This window comes from Melospiza melodia, chromosome 8 (genome assembly GCF_035770615.1).
Source record: "Melospiza melodia melodia isolate bMelMel2 chromosome 8, bMelMel2.pri, whole genome shotgun sequence".
Classification (NCBI taxonomy): domain Eukaryota; kingdom Metazoa; phylum Chordata; class Aves; order Passeriformes; family Passerellidae; genus Melospiza; species Melospiza melodia.
In genome coordinates, this window is record NC_086201.1 from 24,002,873 (window position 1) to 24,027,437 (window position 24,565).

Genomic DNA, 24,565 nt, shown 5'->3' on the forward strand with positions numbered 1-24,565 from the left:
TTATGGATTTTCTATTTGGTAGACCTGTCATTACATTTGACTAGCAGCTCATAATTATTAAAAATATAAACACTGCTGTAAGATGGATTAATGGTGTTGTGTTTTCTCTAACAATAACAAAAAGTCTCAGCAGTTATTCTACTGTTGGATTACACAATGTAATTATGTGATCTGTAAGAACATTTAAAGCAGCCTCCTATAGAACAGGACTACTTTTATTTAGCTACTGGATTTTGCTGTCCTTCTAAAATTTAAAATGAGAATGTCTAATTTTGTACTAACGTTACAGTGGTTCTCCTAAAGTTACCTGTTCCATTCCACATTCAGATTTGACACAATTGTAGTATTTGACATTTATGTTTACAATTAGGGCTACAGGCATTCATATAACTTAATACAGAAAACAAAAGCACAAAAGTTTTGCAACCTTTCAATAAATCCCTGGAAGAAAACAAAAAAGCTATTTCCAAATAATATAGATATCATCAAGTAGGCTAGGATGAGAATGGATGTTTTTCTCAAGCAAAATTTCACTGAAAAATGTACAGTATCAGAAAAGCTTCTGGGTTTGAGCAATTAGCATTTCCTTATGGAAACTAAGCATGTATATTGCCAAAAAAACTTATCAGCAGAGCACAGAAAGTGGAAGCCTTTTGCAGTCACTTTACTTTTCTTCTGAATGTTCAGAGTGGTATATGACACAAGAACCACTTTATGCCTTAAGCAGCTGATTCTCACGTGGATCATCTGATAAGGACCATCTGATAAGGACTGTTCTGTTGCGCTGCATCACTGAGTGCAGAGACCTCTGCTCAGCTGACGTAATACAGATCAGCCAATTCCTGAATATCTGCTTTATCAGGAGAACTCTCAGCAGCCCAACAACAGCCCCCAGTCTGTTCCCAGTTCCCTGGTAATCTGCCCCATGGACTCTCAGACCAGGACACCAGAATGGAATAAGAGCCAGGGTGTCCAGCTATGAAAATAAGCATATGAATTCACAATTCTGTACTTTCTTCATACACATAATTAAGGCAATTTACCCATCTTTTCAGAGAGTAGCAGGTAGTAAAGCACTGACAGAGAAGGAGGAACAGAAATCATATATGTAAGAATTGAAAAGGAAATTAACATAGAAAGTTCCCATTTATATTTCTTTTAATGAAATTAAATTTCCTCTTACAGCTAAGTAATAAATTCCTATTAACATTATTTTAAACCACTATGAACATGTTTTCAGCTCCAAAAAAGGATTACAAATTCCATATTTTTTAAGCTCAGACCACCTAAAAAAGAGCTATTTATGAAAGAACATATATGCATTACAACTATAATACCTCAGCTAGTTCAATATCTAAGAGAAAAGAATCATTATCTCCTTCAAAGTTTAATCTTAATGCTGCATTTGACTCTATGGAGCCAACTACACAGGACACAAAATTGCCATCTCAGGACAGATGTCTTGTGCTGGAGACTTTTGTCTTGTACAAAAGTACCTGATCTAAAGATCTGCTCAACCCAACACATTCAGATTTCTGCATTTGATACTTCTTTCACAGATATACAATAAATATTAATTATTATATTTAGCAAATATTTTGCCTATATTACCAATGTATGTTTAAAAAGCAAATATTCTAGATAGGATTATTGGATGTGTTAAAAAAGGTAAAGGTTCTGGAGAACTGGACCATAATGCATCTACTATGTAGAAATTGTAAATGTTCCTGAAGGCAGAGTGTAGATTTTTGTTCCTGCTTTTTTCAGTCAATTTTGATAGAATGACAGAAAATTTCAGTTCAGTTATTTCTCTCCAGAGAGGCACACATCAATTGAAAATATCTATCTATAAATATCAGAAAGGAAGAAACACTGTGTTAAATTGCTTAAAGAATCACAACTGGCATGAAGCCAAAAGCTCCATTGAACATTAACCTGTCTATTGATACAGAGGGCTGGCCATTGGCACCAGCTGCAGAGCTCACAAAGATGGAAATATCTGGGATAAAACCAAAACCAAACCACACCACCAAGAAAGAATAAAACCCACTGCCACAGTAAATCTAAAATTTTCTTTTAATGCCTTTTCTTTAAGGCATTGCCTATACCTGGTGTACTGGAGGAATTGGCTTCCTCCCATGACCTAACAAACAGTGCCAGAAATCACTTTGCTGCCTGTGTGATTTCTCAAGTGAGGTCAAAGGAAAGGAGCCATCCTAAAGGGCAGTCCAGTCTGTCTTCAGGTTTGAGGGTTGGCACACATTTCAGTTCTTGGTGTTATGTTATAACAAAACCTTAAATGAGACTTGAAAAAGTATTAACAAAATAGATAATTAACTGTAGATATGGGGGGGGGGGGGGGGGGGGAGAAGCATTCATAATAAAGCTATTATATACCACAACTGCTACCAATACACTTCTCAAGCCAGGAAATGCTTAAGGAACAATAGAAAGGTCCCTCTTATACTGATTTTGCTCTAAATCCTCAGCATCTAAAGCCATGCCACCAGTTCAGTCTGCAACTTTTGTATGTTCAAAAGCCATCTCACTGGGAATACTCTAGCCTGGTTTTCTGTCTTGTTCTCTGAACTAGAAAGAAAAGCAGTGTAGGCACAGAACTAAGGAGACGATTACAAACTGATTAAATGCACACACAATACAATAAAAGAGACAGATTTTCCATTTCCAGCAGCCAAAAAATCAAATCAATCTCTTTAAAAAGCTGGTTAGGTCATCTGAAAGGCTTTCTATATAGTAAAGAATTGAATTATGGTTTCCTGTTCCATTATTTGTTGTCTTTGGTCACCACCCAGGTGCATGGAAAAGTTTTCAAAGTAATGTTTATCCCTGAAAAAAGAAAATTCTTGAGAGCTACAAGCTGGGTAGCTCCTTTAGAAGGAAGAAGAGGATTTGCTTAATGTAGTTCTGGCACACAAAACATAAATCTGGTCTCAGAAAGAGATGCTGTATAATCTAGTCTTTTGCTTCTTTCAAACTGTATGCTGCCAGAATTGACAGAAGATTTTACAATCCCTGAAGTGCAAAGCCTTCTGTGCAAAAATACACATGCTCATTTTTAGTTATCAGCTTAAGAAGTTGTGTGGCTTTGTTTCCGTAATATTGTGAACAAGACAAATTTGGAATGGTCTGTCATTTATAAAAGTTCCTGTCAAGAGGAGCAGCTGCCTAGGCAGAGCACCCAGAGAGGGAGAGCTCAGCTCTGTACATTTTACCCACAGCAGTCAGCAATTACGTGTACAAGCAGTTCCATTAGCAGCCAGAGGAAGACGATGTAATTACAGATTTGTGCAACTTGGCCTCAGAACAAAAAAAAGAAACCAAACCAGGAGCTTAATTAGTCATTTTATACACTTATCATACAGCATGCCCAGAAACAGGAGGCTCAAATCAGTTCCCTAAGACAGGCATCTTGCTGCAGTGGAGATGCCCTGGGGTACCTCACCTGGTCGCCAGCTGCTGCTCCAGAAGAGCGCAGGTGTCCTGCTGGTCCTGGGTCATATCTGCCAGCCCTGGGCGGATGTCTCAGGCACCCCTGGGTGTCTCAAATGGCACTAGATACTGTATCTGAGCCACTGATGCAAGCCTAGGCTGTCAGCTCTGTACAGGTAAGCAGACACACTCCTTCAGGCAGAAGATACTCAGTTCAGAAATCACTGAAATCTACTTGAAGACAAGCGAGAGAAGGGTTACACTTCTCAGAGACAGAGAGTGTGTGGGATGGTGCTACTGCTGCAGTATGACATAAAAAGCCTGGTCTCGTACATGTGTCGTGAGGAGAACAGAAAAAGAGAGAAAGCCACAGACAGAGCAAGCACATAGATACTGCAGTCTTCTGACATGTCAGGAGCACAGTTACCCCTTTTTTGTACAGTTCCTCACCTTCTGTGACTGATTATAACCTGATTTATAGGACTTTTCACCACTTCCACCATGCCCAGGTTTTACTCCACTTCTCAGTTAAGTGTGATGCCTAAGTAATCTGAATAGGAAAGCAGCATACATTCTTAACACCACAGACATTTTTACACCACCAGAACGGTACTAAAGGAGCAGAGATTTAGTCCATCTCCACTGCTGGGCAAATAACATACTGGCCATAACATAAATGGGAACCAAACCAATGAGAGAAAATCTATGGCAATGTTTTCATTTTGTCAAATCATCTCCGTTCTCTGATCTTGGGCTCTATTTTGTATCCAGTTTATTAGTTACTAGGTCTGACTACCAGGTTACCCAGGGAACATGTGAGTGCTCCAGTGTAACAGCTCCCACCTCCTCTTTCCTGTCTCCCAGTGCTGAATCTTCCCAGCTGCTTCCCTCTCCCTTCCAAAAGGAGGGACACATACTGTGGTTCCCTGGGGAGAGACCAGCTGAGATTTCTTTCCACAGTCAGCTGTGTGAGATGGTACCTGACCCCTCCAACACGGCTGACATCACTGCTTATCACACACAAAGCTGGAATTCAGCCTTTCACCTCTCCTTCTCTTGTTCATTTGACCTTAAAATCCTTCCAAATAATACCCATCTACTTTCACGTGAGGGCAGAAAAGGAACTAAAGGACAAACTTGTTTAAATGTGATGGTTATCTCAAAGCCAGTTTTCAGAAATGAGCTAATAATAAAAAGCTACATAAAATGAGAGTGTCTTAAAAGATAGTTTATCAACATAATCTATATTAAAATAATGGGAAAATGGTTTACCATGAACAACCACAATTTTTAGGTCTATGTGACGACCAAAACATTTAATTTGCAAAACAAGAATATTTTTAGAGAGTTCAAATTGTGTAAGTACCATGGACACTGGACTTTGAGACATGTATTTTTATGTTGAGCTAACACTCATAGTTGGAGAAAAAGAATCAGCATCTGACAGAAAAACAAATGAATGTTCATTTAAATGGCTAATTACCAAAATTCTGCCTGGATTTAATGATACTGCATCTGAATTCGTATTTTAACTAGGACCACAGGGATTTGAAAAGTCTATCTGTCAGGAGGCACAGGCTTAGCTTTCCTTAGCTCCAGTTCCATTTATAAAAAATTACGGACAATAATTTCTGTAGGATACTTTATACCACAGGCCAATAAGAGGAACTTACTAAACCAGTTGCAGTAACTTTCCTAAGATCTTTCTATATGTAGAATTTAGAGCCACCTCAACATTCTCCCTGCTATTTTGCCATGACCATGGTACAAGTACCATTCTTTAAGGGATGATCAGCAATGCTTATGAGTTTCCCATTTCCCAATTTTCTGAAAATCATTATGCAGGTATGAATATCATTATGCAGGTACGAACAGGTACCATTGCATACAACAACCCAATACATAAAGTCTTAGTATCTCCCCTTTTTAAATGAAAACAGCATTTGTCAACACAATTTCATTTCATCCACTACAAACTAGAAAACAAATGTGTCCAGGCTGTGGAAAACATCTGTGATATCTATGCAAGCGTTTAATGTAGCAGCTTTATATGTTCACACAAAGCTGTTTTTGAGACTCATCAAAGAAGGTGGCAATTCTGTTCTTTTACCTCCATTCACTCAGCACTGTAAAAAGTGAGATACAACCATCTTAGGCTGCTTTAGAGAGAATCCAGCTACTAGAAGTTACTTGACTTGGTTCTGGCCTATGGCACAACTATTGCCATATAGACGTTTTCTCCTAAGAAGTCATCATAAAAGTAATATAAATAAACACATGCTTCTATTTTTATACAATCTATTCTACTAAAATAAGACTACTCGCTTTATTTTTGAGGAAACTATCCAAACATATTAAGAGCCTATAAAACTGAGAAGAAAAGCTGGCCTGTCAATAACTGTTTCAACTCTTTTCAAATCCCAATGATTTTCTGAGATTTCTTACCCACCTAAGACAACAGAAGAGCCCTGGCCCCACACAGGGGCAGCTGCACAGCAGACACCTGAACACAGCTGTCACAGCACTGAGACAAAATTGTTCAGCTCGTGCTTCTGCAAACACTTTGCTCTGGTGCAAATCTGGAATTGGAATATTTGCAGTTTTGCAAAGGTAGGAAGCCCTATTTGCTAAATCAGGAAGCCTCATTTGTGAACAATGGAAAATACTACTAACCTTTCAAATAATGCCAGTTATTTTGCTGTAGAATTGCACAGCACACCATATCACGTCACTGGAGCCTAAAATAAAACCTTCCCAGAAACCCCAGTGCCCTATAATGCTAATTTTAAGAAGTTCCAAAGTTATTCCAAGCAAATGTTTTTATCTAAATTTGGCTATTAGCCCCTATAGTCAAACTGAATTTGGAAAAGGTTGTATGTTTGGGATAATATAAGAAACAACATGGAACAACATGCTTTCTCTGTGCATCACATGAGCTGTAGGTCACTGAGTGCCAGCTGAAAGGGAGACCTAAAGGTTATGAGGATATTCTCTTTTCACTTGTGATTCTGCCTTGTCACCAAACTCCCAATGGCTGTACAAATCCATCTTACCACTCAGTGACCTCTGAAAAGATTCTCCACAGCAATATATCCCTGAGTGTCTTTCTAGAGGTTAAAAAGTCATTTGTTAGTCAGATAAGACCAAAGGGCTCATTCAGGCTCACCCACCAGGGCATATTCATGTTATTAAAGCTTTGCATATGTACCAGATACTACTGGCATTACTGAAATTTTGTCATAATAACAGGTACCTGAAAAAGAGAAAGAAAAATAGAAAGAAAAAGAATAGGTGCATCAGCAGAGGAGCATAATAGTACTAAAAATGTATGGAAGTTCCCATGACTTTTCCTATTTTCTAAGAAAAACATGAAAAGATTGAAGTCTCATCCAGCTGTTTCCTGACACAGGAGAAACCAGCACCATTTAATTGTTAACTGCCCTGCCACTCCTGACTGACACTTTCTGCTGAAAGATGCATTTACTCATTTACTGTGACTGAGCCTGTTGGGCTGCCCAGAAAATCTTCAATTCAGCTGAGACAGGGCAGCTGCAAAGGCCTTGAAGTGCTGAAGTCTCATGAGTCCTGACAGGAATTCCCTCCCAGGTCAGGGACAGTCATACCCTGCACATTCCCCAGCAAGAAGAATTTTGTAACAGGAAGGTAAAATACAAAAAATTACGTCAGGAACAAGGAAAAATAACCCTAACATTCATGTTTTGTAGTTACTAAGCAAGGACATTCAGTGCAAGGGAAATTTTTTAGCCTTCTTGTCTTCACATCTTTTTCATCAGTTTGAACAAGGAGAGGTTGTGACATTAAAACTATGAATCTGACCTGATGACTTTCAAAGAGAAAGACAAAAACCTGCTTTTTGCTTAGTTTTAATTTAGAAAGTATTTATCTTCATTTGAAAAACAGAGATAAAAATATGGTGATTTTAGGTTACTTAGCACTTTTAGAAATAGTGGATAATTTTATGGAAAATATAAAATCTCATTTTTGAATTTTCCAAAATCAAAAGTAAGTTTCAACTTAAAAGAGGGGATTAAAAAAAATGCAAGCCCATTCTCACAAAGAAAACATATGCTATGCAAAAGAAACCATTTTGTTGAAAACAATCATAAAAATACAAATCTATCAAACATCAAATGGCTTGAAAGTAACACATTTAGAAGTAATCTGTAATTTGTCACATTTTATCATTTAGAACTAAAAGCTAAAAGCTCTACAGAAAGAAGCTATTTGAATTTCTTTTATAACCTGTGTATTCTACTCTGTCTTCATCCTAAATATGCCACCTTGGAAAGGGTTGCTTTATTGTCAATGTAATGTGAAAAGCTGACTCCATTAATAATCTATTATAAATTTAATGGATTTCTACCAATTTCTTATTCTGGGGTAAAGAAGGAGATTCTGTTATCTTCCTGCAATTTCAAGCTTCTATATCTACCTTACTTCTCCACTCAGTCTTGAGCAAAAGACAGCAATGCACATAAATAAAGGCAGTAATAAGTGGTTCTTCATATTTTATAATGAATACATGATAAAGAGTTTCTATGCTGAATAAATACAACCAGTAGGTTATCTAGGCTTTCCTCATGTTTTCCTTTAATTGCTGAAAATTTAAAAATAAAAATCTATCCACTAAATGTGTTTCAATCCCAAGGCATGCACTCAAAGCTAGGAGCAAACTTACATATAAAGCTGTTTGTCAGAGACACAGGAATTTCCATCATTATGACAATTTATGACAATGTACTTAACATCTTGTGAATTAACTTCTTTGTTTTTGCTATCATGTTTTATTTGCATAAAAATTAGCTGGGCTAAAACGTTAAGACAAAGCAAAAGAGCCTGGTAATGTGGGGATGTATTTAGTAAAATAGATTACATTTTCACAGCACTTTCTATCCAAGGATATTGTGACATTTTATAAACAAGCTGAGACTTACACACCAAATTTTATCTCTGTTCTACAAATAGGGATCCTGAGGAACATGAGAAGACAGGTACCAGGGGTCATGGGAAACAGGACAAGATTCTCTTGGCTCCCAGGCTAATTCCTGCCACTCTGTGCCTGGTGATTCTCCTGCACGCTGAAAATCCAGCAGGGATTAGTTCCATTGCCCAAATCTCCAGCCTCAAGGCTCCACAGTGACTGAAAACTACCTGCCTGGCCAAACCTAGCTGTTAAACCAAGGTCAAGGCTTTTCCTACAGGTTCCAGTCCTGATGTTTGCATTCATCATTCTGCTGAATTCTGTTTTATTTAACACAGTCATAAGACTGTCTAGCTCAAAAACCACAGATAATGGTTTCAGATGAGTTTATTGCTCCAAATCTATGAGATGGTTAAATGGGAATAAAGAGACCACTTAAAACGCCCTGAGTCATTTTAAAATGCAAACATTCCATTACTTTGGAAAGTTACATATTTTACCTCTCCTCTTTCCTTGCTGCATAGGTAAATGATAAAATGAGGTCATATTGCAACTCTTACAACACAATGGATGCATATTTGCAGGTAAATAACTGATTTGTTTAACAAACTACAATATTAATATCAGTTATAAAAAAAAAGGAAAAAAAAGTTGAAGTTTTCAGTAAGGTACTCGATTAAAGCAATCATTTCATGTTTGCTGCTACATGCTATGGTGCTGCTTAATGCAGATTTCTCCCAATTAAATCAAAGATTAGTAAACAGAAAAAGTGCATCAACTTGCAAATCTTGCAAGCTTTAAACCTGTCATTTTTATTTTGACTTTCCTCTTTTTTTTTTTTAATTATTTTTTCAAAGTGCAGAAGTACTAGTAGCCCAGGTAAGGCAAATTTAACACTCAACATTTGAGTATTAAATGAGGAAATTTGAAGAATAGCAAAAGTACATGACAATAATCACATCAGACACTATGGTATATTTCTATCCAATATATTCCTAATATTGGAGAATCTGTCATAAATCTATGAAGTCAATCTCCCACTGTAAAGAAAAATACCTTCATTATTTTATCTAAATCTTAAATTAAAGAAAGAGGATTCTAGAGTGTCAAAACCCATAATCAGTCAGATCAAAAAATTCTTGATTTTCAGTTGCATCTGTTCAAAATGATCATGAGGTTGTGCTTCAGTTCTTGACAAATTTGTGGAACTAATGGTAACTCTTCAATATTGTAAAATTCAAATTACATTTATGAAATCTGGGCTCATTGGAAGCCCATTTGGAAAACATCCTTGTTTCCAAGTGACCTTTAACTGTGAAACTCAGTGCTGCTATTTGTTACCAAAGTGACTGGTTTTTGCTTTTAAAATAAGCAAGAATAATGGGGTTTTCTTCATCCACAAATCATTTAGAAGTCTTATGCTCAAAAACACAATAATGCATAACATTTTCTTTTGCTCAAACCACATGAGAATAATTGTGTAATGTTTCCAAAGTTCTCCCACAGGATGAGATACATACTCCAGTATCATTAAATGACACATATCCTAAATTTGTTTCATCTTTTCTAAATTTGTCTCTGATACACAGTGATTGAATTCCCCATTGCCAGTTCTATTGCTTCTTAGAAAACAGCCACTCTAGGGGACTATTACTGCCTATTATTCATTCAGTACTAAAATCAGTTGTCATATTTTGGGGTAGATGTTCAAAGATGTATTGATGCCAAGATTTCATAACATAAAAAGCAATTTTGTTATGTAGAAACAAAACTGCTTTGTAAGCCACTGGGAGAGAGAGCACATTTTAATATGACAACATTTCTGAGCCAGTTTACTGAAGAAACAGTTCTACAGCAGAGAATGGAGGGATGGTGTTTCTCATGTGCGATATTTACAATATTTAAAATTATTTACTACTAACCCCAGGAACATTCTCAAGACACACTTTTAAAAACATTTAATTTCCTTTTAGCATTTACATGCCACTGAAAGGTACTGATTAAGAAACTCAGATTATTTAGCTACATTTTTCTTTTGAAAAGGCTCCACAATTTGCCTCAGGTTTTGTTCCCATTTACAAAGAAATTCCTCAGAATCAAACTGAAATATATACCTTATTTCACTGTGATCTTGAAAAGTTTTTGTACTCCAAAATAAGATATTTTTCAGCTCAGTTAAGATCTCCTGTGCTGACTGCTTGCCCAAAATTTTCATCTGCTATACAGATGGGGAAACTCCACCCACAAGCAATGGTAAAGGCATATGAAGCCGCTAGTGGAAGAAGTAGTTTCCTGAAACTATCAGAAGTATCCCACATGCCTAGGGATGTGGGCAGGCATCACAGGCAGGCACAGTACTTTCAAGCAAATGCCTCTAGCCTTCTTCTCTCTAATCCAGTCTGCCCAGATGCTAAACACATTTTTCCTGCTATTTCAGAGATGCATATTGCTTGACAGAGTTCAAGTGCTTGATAACCAAATGTTCTACTTAAATTCATAGCTTTCTCTGACGTGCAGACCAGGGCAGCTATCAGCAAGCAGAAGACAGAATTAGCCCTTCCACCCGCAGGCTATTTAAGCACAAGTGTGGCTGTAAGGTCGTGCCCAGCCCGTTTCAGCTAACAGCCTATTTCCATGTTTAAACTTCACAGGTCTGGGTGTTAGAACACACAGCTGAACCCACCTACTCTGACAACTTGCACAAGGTTTTGGAGCTGCTCTTGCCCAAAGTTAACAGTGATCACCAATCCTTTCCAGCCTGCTTCCTCCCCACTCCCCAGCATTTTTTCCAAGCAGGGATATGTCTTGGATTTTCTTGGTGACTTCCTGCAGAGCCCTGGCAGGCAGAGCACAGAGCCCCATCAGCTGCTGACCACAGGCACACACGTACCTGGTGTCACATCAGGAGAACTTCACAGAAAAATGTGTCTGTCTGCTTTTCATTTGCATATCAGAACTGTGCCTCAGTGTCCTCTCACGAGATCCTCACATAAAAGGATTTACAGAACACAGCAGTGTGACACAAGTCTCTTGATTTTGAGAATTACCAAAAAAACCCAGTGGTGATTGCTGCTTTACACCCCTTTCTGAACTTTAAATATCATGCTGTAGCTGTACAATATTAGAATAGATTATTCAGAATATATAAGGGCAACTATATGCAGAGATTGAAATATTTGTAATTCTTCAAGGGGTTTTTGTACTACTTAAACTTCTGGAGAATTTATTCCAAAAACTTAAAAAAGTTTTATTTAAACTTCATTGATTTATGCTTTATGGTGCAATAGCTTTTGTCCAGTTGTGTTTTTTATTACTTCACAATAAATAGCCAAGCTTTCTCAACACAATGTTACATTATTCTCCATAAAGAGAACCAGAGTACTTGTCCCAGAAGTTCATGGTCCAGAATTCAGTAGGCATGATGTTTTCTCTCTGATAAACATGTTTCATGGCAACATCTCAGCTGAAGTACGTGTATTAATTGTGGAACAGGTGATAAAGCCAGAGTTCTTTAGCTATTGACAGATATTTTAAAAAGAATAACCCTAGATTACGTTATCTCCATCCTTGAACTCCAAGAATAGACCCAGTTCTTCCAAACTCAGCTTAATAATATCCTGCAAAAATCTAATCAGACTGGGGAGGTTCCTTCCAACTTAATTTATTCTACACCCCTATGATCTAGTAAAGGCTATTGCAAAAAACTCCTTCTTCCTGATTATCAAATCAGGACTAAATTTTCCTTTCTCACACTGTAAAGTTACCTTTACTGAGGAAAAATCATTACAATAAGCTGCAATAACTAGAGCAAGCTTGGGATCTTGAAAAAGAAAATACTAAACAGCTATTTATCCACTTAATTCAATGAAGTTAAAGATGTGATAACTACTCATACCTTATCACATGGGTTAACTTTTAGTTATTAATCACAGTGGAGCTCCTTTAATCATCCTGCGGTTCTTACTGGCTTCTGCACACTTAAAAAAAATGTGTTAATTTTGCTCACCTGATTATGCTGCTGGGTAAATATCTTGAGTTTTTATAAGTTTTACATGTTAGATCAAATGTATTTTCCTAATTCAAGCAATATTGGTCTTTTCCCTTTCCATTTACCTTTCTTTAGCATTTCTAATGAAATATTATTCATTTATGAACTTAGCAGCAAAGCTGATCTCCAACGCTTTTATTTTTGTTCCTGATAACATAAGCACATCTACACTGGGTCACAATGAAAGTCCATCTCATTCATATACAGTTTTGAAAATGTCCAATGTCATATACATTTGAGAATGGCAAAAGCAGATGTCCAGGGAAGAGAAAAAGAGCAGAAATAATGTACAGTGATCCTGGACTGCCAGCATGCCAGCCTCTGGCTACGTGGGGGTAAAGGACTCCCTGATACAGAGGTGGTTTCTATGTGTCTAGAAATAAATAACTCTTCTATGAAGTTTCTCAGTCTCTTTCTGCACTCTTGTACATTCCTGGCATCCACAATGTCCTTTGTCAAGGAATCCCTCAGTATATTGTGATGTGCAGAGAACCATTTATCATTTATTCATAAAATGTCATGATGATCTCTCTTTTTGTTTCTTGGTAATTTTGTTTCTTGTTCCTATTTATTCTGAACATATTTATTATTCACATTTTGGAACCCTGTTGGCACTATATGTAGCAGCAAAATACTAGTCCACTTTAACCCACAGCCACTTGTGCAAGTCACCAAAAGATTTTGTCTACAGAATACAAAACTGTGTGCAATATATTTAAGAAGGTTGCTCTTTGGTTTAACATCTAGCCTTCAGAGTATAAAGCTCCCTGTACTATATGTTAAAGTGGATTCCTATCAGAAAATGTTATGTTCCTTTCCAGTATAAGAAGGAAGTTGGGATACTCTTAAAAAACAAAGTTCTTATCTTTATCTGTTTCATGTGTGTCAGGAATGCCTCTTCCACAAAGATCTAGTCGGTCTTTTAAGTCTGCCTTTCATTTGACTACTTCCTTTAGTCCCAAAATAGTTCCCTGATACTTTCTGAAGCTGCCATCTTCTTGAAGAAACTTTTTTGTTGTCCATAGTGGCATTCTGGTGACTGCTACAGCCCTGCTAAGGAAATCCCCCGTGTCACCATTTCCATCAGGTTAGGAAGCAGGGATCTGCTCAGAGGGAACTCCATCTGCATCCAAGGCAGCACTGACTGAGGAGTGGGGTAAAGGTATCTGTGTCAAATCAGAACTGAGCTAATACATCAGATAGAGAGTTGCATAAACCCTAAGTTCATTTGTTAAGCTCACTAGGTCCAAAAGCTATGTAGAGAGCAAATCCCACAGCACAGCTGCTTGAATTACTCCGGTATTGAGATAACTAACTTCTCTGTGTGCTCTGAAGGGAAGATTTACAAAGGTTTTCTAGGCACTGAGGTGGTCCAAATGCAGCTGGCAAAGGCAATGTCTTATATAACTGACTGTTACGAATTTGCCAGGATACAAACAGTTATATCCAAATATTAAAAAACCCATCCCTACTTTTAAACTGTGCTGACAATTGAAGTCACCCTCGTATAAGCACTTGCTAAAAGCAAGGTCTTGAGATTTTTGTAGTTAATCACAATAATCATCATGAACAGGTTTACATAGGAAAGAGTTTCATACATACCAATGAGTCCTAACAAAAAAAAAGGAAAACTAGCAACAACAACAAAGTGATAGCCAAAGGAAGTAAACTGTAACATTTCTGGCTGCTCATTATCAATGAGTAATTTGAATTTGCATGTCCCTAGTAATTCAGAACATAGAGTAGGAGAATAACATGCTGATTAGTTGGGGAATAATGGAATTCTGAGCTATTTAACTTTCTGCTTTTTATAAGGACTGAACCAAGTAATCTCAAGTGTCTTCTTGATGTAACAGTAAAACAAGTAGATTGATTAAGTAGAGTAGAAATTATATTACCAATTTTTCAGAAAGATTTAGACACTTGAATACCTGGTAATGTAATTCAAATTGGCTCACAAAGGGAGGTATTTTTGAGAATTACAAATTGGCATGAAAATCATAAACGCAATAACATCAGGATGAGGCTTTGTGTCTTTGGTAATATTCAGGACTAAAACCTTTTTCTTTTACTTATTTTTCAATAATGGAAAAACATTAATGGAATTTTCAGGTTTTCAAGTCAGGTGGTAACAAAGACAATTTTAAAGATATTGCAAATGCACAGAAAACAATGTTAAGAAAATAATCTCATAGCACTGGAAGCAAACAAAAAGGTGAAAGAATATATTTCAATATGCATTTCAAGGGGAGAGGTGAAAATGAATACTATTGAGATAGATTTCGGGAGACCAATATTCATGCTAGTGTGTAATTAAAAATAATTCTGCAATCTGGATATATTTAACTACATCTTGGAAAAGAAAGAGGGCATTATTTCTCATATTACTTTGGTATAAGAAAATAAATGGAATTAAATTTTCCTATAACAAAGAAAATCCATGGAAAGTAGAAATTGCTCAAAGAGGGCATTCACTGGGAGCTTTAAATAGTCAGTGAAGGAAAGTTAAAAATAATTAAGTATAGATTGGTTCACATTTGACTGAACTAACAGCATCTACAAATATTTTAAGATCATAACAAAAAGTAGAGCAGTTATTCAGTATAAGACTCTCATATTAATAGCCTGAAATTAAACATGGAAAAATTGAGGCTGAGTATCAGGAAAGCTTCCTGGCAGCGAAACAAACTGGGCTCCCAGGGGAAACAATGGAATCCACATAGCTTCAAACTTTTAAAACTAGACTAGACAATAACAATCAGTGTAGGGGAATATTTTTGTATTGGCAAAAGATATATTACTTGATACTGGTAGGCCATTGCCATCTCTGGTTGAAATAAATAAATCCCCCCTGTAGATGATCACAGATAAAAAAATAAAAAACAAAACACACAAAAAAAAACCCCTAAACCAAAGCAAAAAACCCCACTGTGTTTGAAAGAAAATATTTTAGTTATTCAAAAGAAATTCACAAAAAATCATTCCAAAAATAAGGCAGAGCCCGAACTCATGTTTGTTGTGCTCTACAGTTTGTTCCCATATAAAATAGAAAGGAAAAAAAAAGAAATTATTTTAGGTGAAGTGTTAGCCTATGTTCTGCTGATTTGATGTATTAGCTTGTAAGTAAGTATGCTGCCAAGTAATTCTGCTATGTGTTTTGTGAGTTTAAGTTGTTGTCATGGTGACTACAGTTGGTCTATAGGTGTCTTTTTCTCATTTAAAATCTAAAGAGATATTTTTAATAAAGCCAGTGGGAAAATGTTTTTAATTTAAAGTTTAATCCTATTGTCAACTATTTCCTCTTAATATGCCAAAACTTTTCAAACCCTCTTGATACTCATTCCTTCCTGCACCCATTATTTTCTTTTCAAGCAGAATATTTTATGTTTAGTGCCAATTACTGATCTTGCTTAACTTCCATATAAACCTGGCTAACATCAACACAAATGCACAGGTGTGACTTCCACAGAGCAGCAACCAGTCAGGCACAGTGAGTTAAGAACCATGCTATGTAAGAAGATGCCATTAAATACCATGATTGTCCCAAACCAGAATGTTTTAACAAGTTGCACAGTTTATCAATATGCAGATACTTTCCTAATTTAATTTTTAACCACTAAAAAAAAAACCTTACCCTTTATGTCCTAAACGCGAAAAAAAATGCCCAGAACAAAGTTGTTCTGCCTGTTATTTATGTCACAGAGAAACAAAAGTTAATATTCATTTACCGGCTAATCTTTGTAACATGGAAACATTTTGCTTTCCAAAATTAGTTGGTTGATTCAGGGTGAGTTATAAAAACCTCCTGTTTGTTTGAGAAACAAATCTGAACTGGCAAAATATTTAAAGCAGTGTTCAGCAACTATCATGAAAAAGGATTACAGAGAAAAGAAATCACATAACAGGAAGAAATATTCCTTTTTTAAAAGTTATTAAATAAGAAAGAGCTTTTCATTCTGAGGACAATTAGGAAGAAGAGTATTGCTGCAATACAGTGATTTTGTACCTTTTAAAACTGTTGAAATTCACTCTGATGTACTAAAATAGTATCAATGGTGGAAAAAGTAATAGTGAGAAAGTGCTAATAAGTCCAAAGAAAACATGATACTTATTTGTGAAGCAGAAGGTTTGATGGCTCTGTAGTTAAGGATGCCTTGTGGCTTTTAGAGCTCTGTTTATATTTCCAATACACTATGCAAACTTGCTTCAGCTAAAAAAACATGCAGTAATGGAACCAGAGAGGAACAGGCTATACTGTGAACAATGATTCTGTGACACAGCCATTACAGGGTCATGTCCCCAGAATGGCCAAGAGATGTGAAGTCCATTGTCCAGATTTCTTTTGCTGTACAACAGACATGCATCTCTCTGCACAAGGCAAAATAAACTTCACCCATCATTTAGGGGTGAAAGTGGAATTTAAATGGTCATAGGTCTACTACTGACCTTAATTTCACTGCAGACTGGAATTTCAGAGTTATCAGCATAATTAAATATACAAGGGAAGTTAAATTAGTAACACAGAAATGATAAAATATATTGAAAGGCACCCATCCTTGAGATAATTTCCTGGCCTTGACTATTAAGAATGTAGTGCATCTATGTGAATTATTGATTACAGTGATAAATCTGGTATATCAGGGCCAACTTTTGCCCAATTATTTTACACAGAACTGTTCTCCACCCATTCAGACAGACCTAACCTCACATTCCACCAAATGAGGGTAAAAGTGTCTGACACCCAGTGCAGTGACCGTAGTGTATTCTCCCATCCTCCACGTGCTACTTTCTGTTTCTCCAGAAGGGACTTGCTGGAGTGGCCACAAGCTGAGTCACTTCAGCAGCCTGAGGGAAATGAAAGCACTCTTCAAAATCTGAGTAAACAAAAAAGGGACGGGGCTCTCCCCAGCTCACCTGCCTACACTGACTCACCTCTTGGCTCTGCTGCATCCGGCTGTGGCAGGGAGGGGAGGGAAATGCAGCCAAGGGCACCGCAGTGTAGAGGAGTGGCAGGCCAAGGCTCCACTCCCAATGACACTGCAGGCTGTTTTTCCAGGCTCAGTGGAACACAAGACAGGCTGCTCCTTACCAAAGCTATGCCTATAAGAGCACACAGCCTGTGTTTTTCTGACCTTTAATGACATCACAAGTAAGAAGCTCACTCGGCATCCTTAGAGTGTGTTGTACAATGAGGGTCCCATGGCTGCTGCAACCAAATACTTGTTTTCTTTTGGAGAATTATGTACCTTCTGAATTCCTATGACAGTACAAACCAACACACTAAGAAACTGAGAGGTGTTTCTGGCTTACAGGCCACCCAGTTTGATGCCTCATCACCTTCACCTTTACACATTAGAGCAACTCTGTACAAACTCTCAGAACTCTGTTTACTTCCAGCAGCAGATCTGAATTACTATGTTTTTTTTGTTCAGGTGGTCTTTACACAAGGAGTCAGACAAGAGACACCAGTAAGTTTAGATGTAGCCAGAAACTGTATTTTGAAAGAAAATCAACAGTTTGGAAACCTTTGCACAAGGTCATACCTAACGTCAGAATGAGAAAACACTGCATTAGCCGAGCAAATTTTCTGATCCCAGTAGAGGAAAATCTTGCAGTGAATGTTTTCAGTGCTAGTCTTGAAATATTTCTTTTCTGTACCTATATTTGTAGAAAGATTGTTTAACTAAACATTAGAGCATTGAGATGTGCTCATGTGCAGGACTGACTCTGTGTATGTTGTAGCTTAGATTAGCTACAAAGCCAATTCTGCCTGGACAAAAGGTAACACAGAAATATAACAGATTGACAAAGCTGTGGCAAAAGAGAAGCTGGTAAATAAATTAACTGTAAGGGAAAAAAATTATATTGAGAGAATCTACATCACTTTAATTAAGCAGAGCAACAAGGGCTTAAAATATGAGCATTAAACTGATTAAAATCAATGAGATCAAAAGGACACCTTCAGCAAATTTTATATAAATTATGTAAGAAACAGCAGAAGTAGCCTGCAGCACAGATTTTCCCATTAGTCTTTTCAGTATAAGGACTCTCCAAACCAAGTGGCATGAGGTGAGTGCATTTTGAAGCACTGGTAAATCTACAAGTGAATCTGCTTCTTTATCTGTTTTGTACCTTTCTCCTCTATCCTGGGAAAATTTCAAAACTGCTGACAGGCCCAGCATGGAAAACCATGACTTAGTACAGTTTCCCATGTAACTGTTTTCTTACCTGTGCATGCACTAATGATCAAACACAGTTCTTGCCCACATCTCTTTGAAGAGGGTTGCATAACATAGAGGCAACTTGGTAATGTTATAGAAGCTATTTGTAATCTTTCACCCTTCATGACCAAATATTAGTTTAAACATAAAAAGAAGAAAGGTGACTGAAGAATGAAACTCTCCAGAAAACATGAAAACTCTTCAGAAAATTCTTTTAAGTTAAAAAAACAAATTATATTTTTACATTGTTTATCATAATGTTGTTCATAATATAGTGAATGACAGCCCTTATTTATTTCTAAAAGCAAATCTGAAGATATGATCAATGCTTGAAGACATCAGTGTTCACTGAGCACACACATCCATGGTCAATGCAGAATAAGAAGCAAAGGAGAAATTTTCAGGATAATAAATTTTTAGGTCATAACCTTAGTCCAGACAGGGTAAGATGAACAGAGAGCCCACACTCCAAAAGAGTTAATCGCTGCTTTTCAAGTCTTATTTGAATGGGATCTAAGCAATCATCAGCTTTAAATGAAATTATAATACTAGTGAAGCGCTACTTTGAACCCACAAAATGAGTCTTTGTCTCCTTTTTCAAAATGCATGAGAATCCTAAGAGGCTGTGGACACACTCAAAAATAAACACAATATAATGATGGTGAGGAACCAGCCAAAGATTCAGAAGTTTTTGATTGCTATTTAAAATATGCAGTTTAACAGAATAGTACACATCAGTCAATCAAAACCTTTTTATAGAATGTGGTTTAAGATTCTTTTAGTGGAAGGAAGTAAAATTAAATATTTTTTTAATATCAAAAAAAGTAAGATCATCTAAACAAACTGTAGGCTGACCACCTGTTCTGTGTCAGACAGAAATTAATTCCCAAATTACAAAGATAAAATATCTTAAGATAAAATATCTTAACATCATATCTCTTTTCTATTAGATTTTTAAAAGAAATTCAAGTTCCCCTTTTTCATCAAACAGAAGCATTACTGAATTAATTTTATGAAGAATTCTACTCTACTTTCACAGCAACTAAATAAATAAGAGTTGTACTACGGCAGACACATTTTACACAGATGAGAATGGAGGACTGAGAAGAAGTCAAGAAGAATAACAGAGAAAACTAAAGGAATTTTCCCATGAGCTTTTTGCTCTCTGCATGCTATAAACCTTCTCATCTGAGAAAACTCAGATGGTCACATCATACCAAAAATTACCAAGTGAGCTGGGGGTAGGACAGTAGGGGACTTTGCCAAGCAATGACACTGTTTATGCACTCTCGTTGCCTTGATGACAGTACTGCGTTCTCATAGTAAAACAGATTTTAGAAGTTTGCTTTGCAGTAACTCTTGAGAGAGAAGAAAGAATTTAATCAACTTGTATCAGAAGAAATATAACTAAAACAAATACTAAAAGCAGAATCAAATATTTATTGGTGTATTTCTGATTTATGTACTTCCTGAGAATGCATGATATTTTCATTGTTTAGTGAAAATAAAAGGTAAAAATAGGTAAAATTTATGGGTTTTTTGTTCCTCTTTAACAGCAAATTTTTTAATACCTTTTAATTCATGGCGAGAACAGATCGTGGAAATATTTAACAGCACTGGTTTATGTTTCATTTTGTTCTATTTCTACAAAGGTTTCTGGGGGGAAGAGGGAGAGGAAAGGGGATGTTTTCTTATGCAGAAAAGTAATTAGGTAACTACCCTTTTATGAAAGCTGTGCATGGCAGGACTTCAGTTTTAGAGTATCAACAAAGAAAAATCTGGCACAAAAAATGGGCCTGCTTTTCAGCTTTCTGGTCTAACTATATTATATTGTACATGGAGCTGTCAGGAAGAAAGCAACCAGAACATATGCTGATATTGCGCTGGCATCAAAATTAAGGTGGTTTTCATTTTACTTTTTTTTCTCATGAATGTAAATAAAACTCAGAATCTGTAAGTGCTTTTGATATGGTTTACTGAGCAGATTCTTACTCAGCTTTATAGAGCAGTTGTAGTTTTAATTATTTTGACAACCTTGATTTTTTGCCCTGAGCTTCAGGTCTGCAGGAATCTCATAGCAAAATTGCTAACAAAAGCACTCTGGAGAACAATGTGACTGGCTTGGAAAGTCCCTTAGCATAGCTACTTTGGAATTTCAAATCCAACCCAGTTGGCACAGAGGAGCTGTGAAGACAGAGTCTCTCCCTGAGTTAGACAGAATCCCCTGGGGACTGGGCTTAACAACCGTACCAAGCTAAAAACCCAGTCTACTAACAGAAAATTTAATAGAAGGTTTTCACTATCAAATAGACACAAAACTTCATGAAGTCAATAAAAGATACAAAACAGATGACAAAATGACCTCTCTGTCACATTTCAAGTACCAAGAAATCTAAAAACCACTTCCAAGTAAAATCACCAGGATTTCAAAGTGGGTTAGGCAAGGTTATGAATGAAGGAAGCAGGTCTTTGTAACCAAAGTGCAAAGTATTGGGTAACTTTCACCCAACTGCATTTTGCAATTTCTATTACTTCTACTATATTTATATCTTATTGTCTTCATTTCCCACTTGAATTGCATTACTGCCCAGAGTTCTGTCTGCATCCAAAGTTGTTTTTCTTTCAGAAATGCTCAGTCCCCCCCATCTCCTGCAGTGACCTACTGCAGCAGATGTTAAAAATAGTGCAGGAGCACTGAACACAGCACTGCCTCCTATTAGGGCTGCAGATCAGGCATCATTGTCTTAGAAGATCATGACCTCCCATTTCAGAAATGTTATCCGATGGATATAAATTTGTTTCAAATTAAGAATTTTTTCTTTTCCTTTTAAATACCATTTTCTTACAGGTTGCTGTCCTGTGCTATTTCAAGTTATACTCACATTAGCAATTTGTTTCTGCAAATGCTCTCCAGTTAGTTGAAATTTTTTAATCCTACTCAATATTTTATTGTGAAATATTTTGATTAGGAGATAGAGCATCTCATCTCTAAAGCAGAATAGAAACAATAGACTGTATACACTTGAAATGAGACAAAGTTTTTCTGTCCACCTCAATCAGTTTATAACAGCCAGCAATCACTGTACTCTGCATAAGGTTCCATAAATATTGGGAAAGAAACCCCAACTTTTGTATATCTGTAATGTACCCAGAACCCAAGGATAAAATACTTCCCAGGGAAAAAAAAAAAAAAAACTTACAATGTTTAACATATAAGAAGATATTTTTTATATATTCACTCACCACATCAAAAGAAATCCCACTTTACTCAAGGTCAGATACTATCAAAGATTTCCATATTGTGACTCCAGCTTAAATAACAAAAATATTTTGAAATGCTCTTCTCCAAAAGGGCAATAAAAATAGGACATTATTTATTTGTGTTGAGAGGTATTCAAAAGAAGAAAAGTTCTGATAAGATAGGCTAAAGGCATCCCTAACTAAGTCTGTATGTCCTCCAGAGAGATATCAAATATTTTAATTATGAGTTGACACATTTTAAATTAAAATACAATGAAAAAAAAAATCTATGATTCTCAATAATACATATAGGTATAGAAATTTCAAGTCCTGAGCATGTTCTAAGTGTCTCTACAGCTCCTTTGTGAGGATATTTTACTGTTTTTATTTACTGCCAGGGACACAAATTTTTGTAGGAGTTGCTGAAGGGCTTATTCTGAAAGGAAATGTGAAATATATTCAATAGTCAGAACATCCTCACAGAAACCACCTGTCAGCTTCCTCTGGTATTCCCAGAGTTTATGATTCCAGTACACTCAATAGAAACATTAGTACCAGATGTTTGAAATAAGCCAAAAACTCTCAAAGCAGAAAATGGAAAGAACTTCAAAAAGTTAGGAAGTGCATTTTACACAAAGTGAAGCACACATTTGTAAGCCTGATATATCAATTCCTAGCTTAGCTTTTAACATTTAGTCTTGCAAATTTATAACTTCCTTTTACCCTAAAAGGCACTTTTACTTTCCAACATCTATAATTTTGTTGGTTTCTGCTCAAATTAAGGAACACTTTTGACTGCAAGTCTTATATATCAAAACTTCATTGGCAAATTTTTAATTACAGAAAAATGGACCACTTTTATAAGATTTCACAGCAAGCATACTGCTCCTGAAACTGCAAGCCACTAGTCATCTTTAATGACCACTTTGCAAAAAAGAAAGTCTGACACAATGCTGCCCAGCCTTAATTCACATCTTGAACATTGAACAAATTAAAAACAAATAAACAAACAGAACCACAAATCACTCTTTCTACAATTGACGGCATGTTTATCAAGCTAGAGCTAAAAAAAAAATATTTGTGAAGCTGCAATGGCCTGTTTCAGACAGAAGTTTGGGACCAAAGACAGTTTTACTTACCATAAACCATTGTTTGCATATTTGCAAAAAAACTAAGTAAAACAAAACATGTTCCTATTTGGACCTGATATTGCACATATGGTATTTTCTAATGCAATTTGGGTCTGTCTGGTCAAATTTCAGGTTTGGTAATATGAGAACATTCTGGATTTTCATAAAGTTCTACGAAACTGATAGAATGGCAATCCTTATAGGAGATCTTTTATTACTTTTCCAGAAGTATTTCATATGGATTTGTATCAGATACAGTTAATATCTGGCAAATGACATATTGGAATTGTGGGCACAGGAATTGGTACCCACACCACTGAGCTCAGAAGGTGCCTGATATTTCCACAGCAGTGCAGCAAAACTGCTCCAGTGAAGGGCCATGAGATGATTGTGGATCAAAGTAGCTCTCACACAAGGACAACTGCAGAGCCTGCCTAAGTATTTTTGACATCATGTTCCCTGTGATGATGATGATCTGACTTTCAACATCCTTGCCATCACTTTGGAATCTTTAAAGTAAATCATGAACATTTGTATTATTTTCAGTAAAACTGCAGTCCTCAAGGAGCTGTCGCAAATGCTGAAGAATGTCAGATAAGTGTTGCAATGGATGTGACAATCTACTGAATCAGCACAAAGGCTCTTGAGTGATGTTCTGTTTACAAGCTGAGCATTATTCATAAAGAGCTTAAAATTCCCTCAAGCCCTCATGAAATTAGTCTGTGGATCCAGTTTTGGAGTTTACAGAACAATTACATTTGGACTTTTACATAGGGATGGGATTTAAACTACTTTGGTTAGACTTCCTTCTCATTGCTTCTTCCACCAAATACTCCATCAGAGGACAGATATAAGAACTGCTCACATGAAGGCCCACACTAATGAGAAGCTGCTCTCTTGGAGATTGCTGGTAAGGAAGCTGTTGCTTGCCCACCAAGTTTCTCCATGTTCAAGAATTCTTCACCAATGGGTAAAGCTATCCATGTAGGTACAGCTGTGTGCAATACATCCAGCATTGTAAGGGTTTTCCTGGACAGCTTCCACGTAGATGTCAAGCAACTTTTCTTGTGAGATTTTGGAAGGATTTTTAATCATCTGGGATAAAAGAGTATGATTAAAGGATGGCTGGCTCAGCTGGTGCTGACAAATATACTGGCATCTGCTCTACCTCCTCCTGAAAATTCTTTTCCAAGGGAACCAAATCAGTAACAGACTGAGCAGTAGGGGGAATAAATATGTCTTTCATGGTCTTTGTGGTGAAACCTTATGGAGTTTTGAGATATCCCACTTGAAGAGCTGAGGCCCAGACAGAAGGTTCCCTGTAAGCAGGAAATTAAACATGTCTGTGTCAGGGAACTTCAGAGAGACGGGATCCATGTGGTTTGAAGTATAAAGTCTCTCTGTTGCCTTGCAAATCCGATGAGTATTGCAATAAACCTAGTTCTTTTGGAAAGCGTCAAGGTAGACAGCAAGGAACTGCAGAAGGGAGTGCAATGTCACTTTGTCTTACAAATCTGTTTTGACTGCCACGTAG

General features: G+C 36.7%; 1 protein-coding gene across 6 annotated transcripts in view; it reads right to left on the reverse strand.

The window, feature by feature from the left end:
* Positions 1-24,565, reverse strand: part of PDE1A (phosphodiesterase 1A) — a 188,492-nt gene that overhangs the window by 70,238 nt on the left and 93,689 nt on the right. Inside the window, exon 1 of one of the 6 annotated variants that reach the window (XM_063162267.1) lies at positions 3,464-3,631. The exons of the other annotated variants lie outside the window; for them this stretch is intronic. Coding sequence (XP_063018337.1) covers positions 3,464-3,519 — 56 coding nt within the window. The 5' untranslated portion in view covers positions 3,520-3,631. Of the gene's footprint in view, positions 1-3,463; positions 3,632-24,565 lie in introns of those variants that run through there. 6 annotated transcript variants of the gene reach the window in all.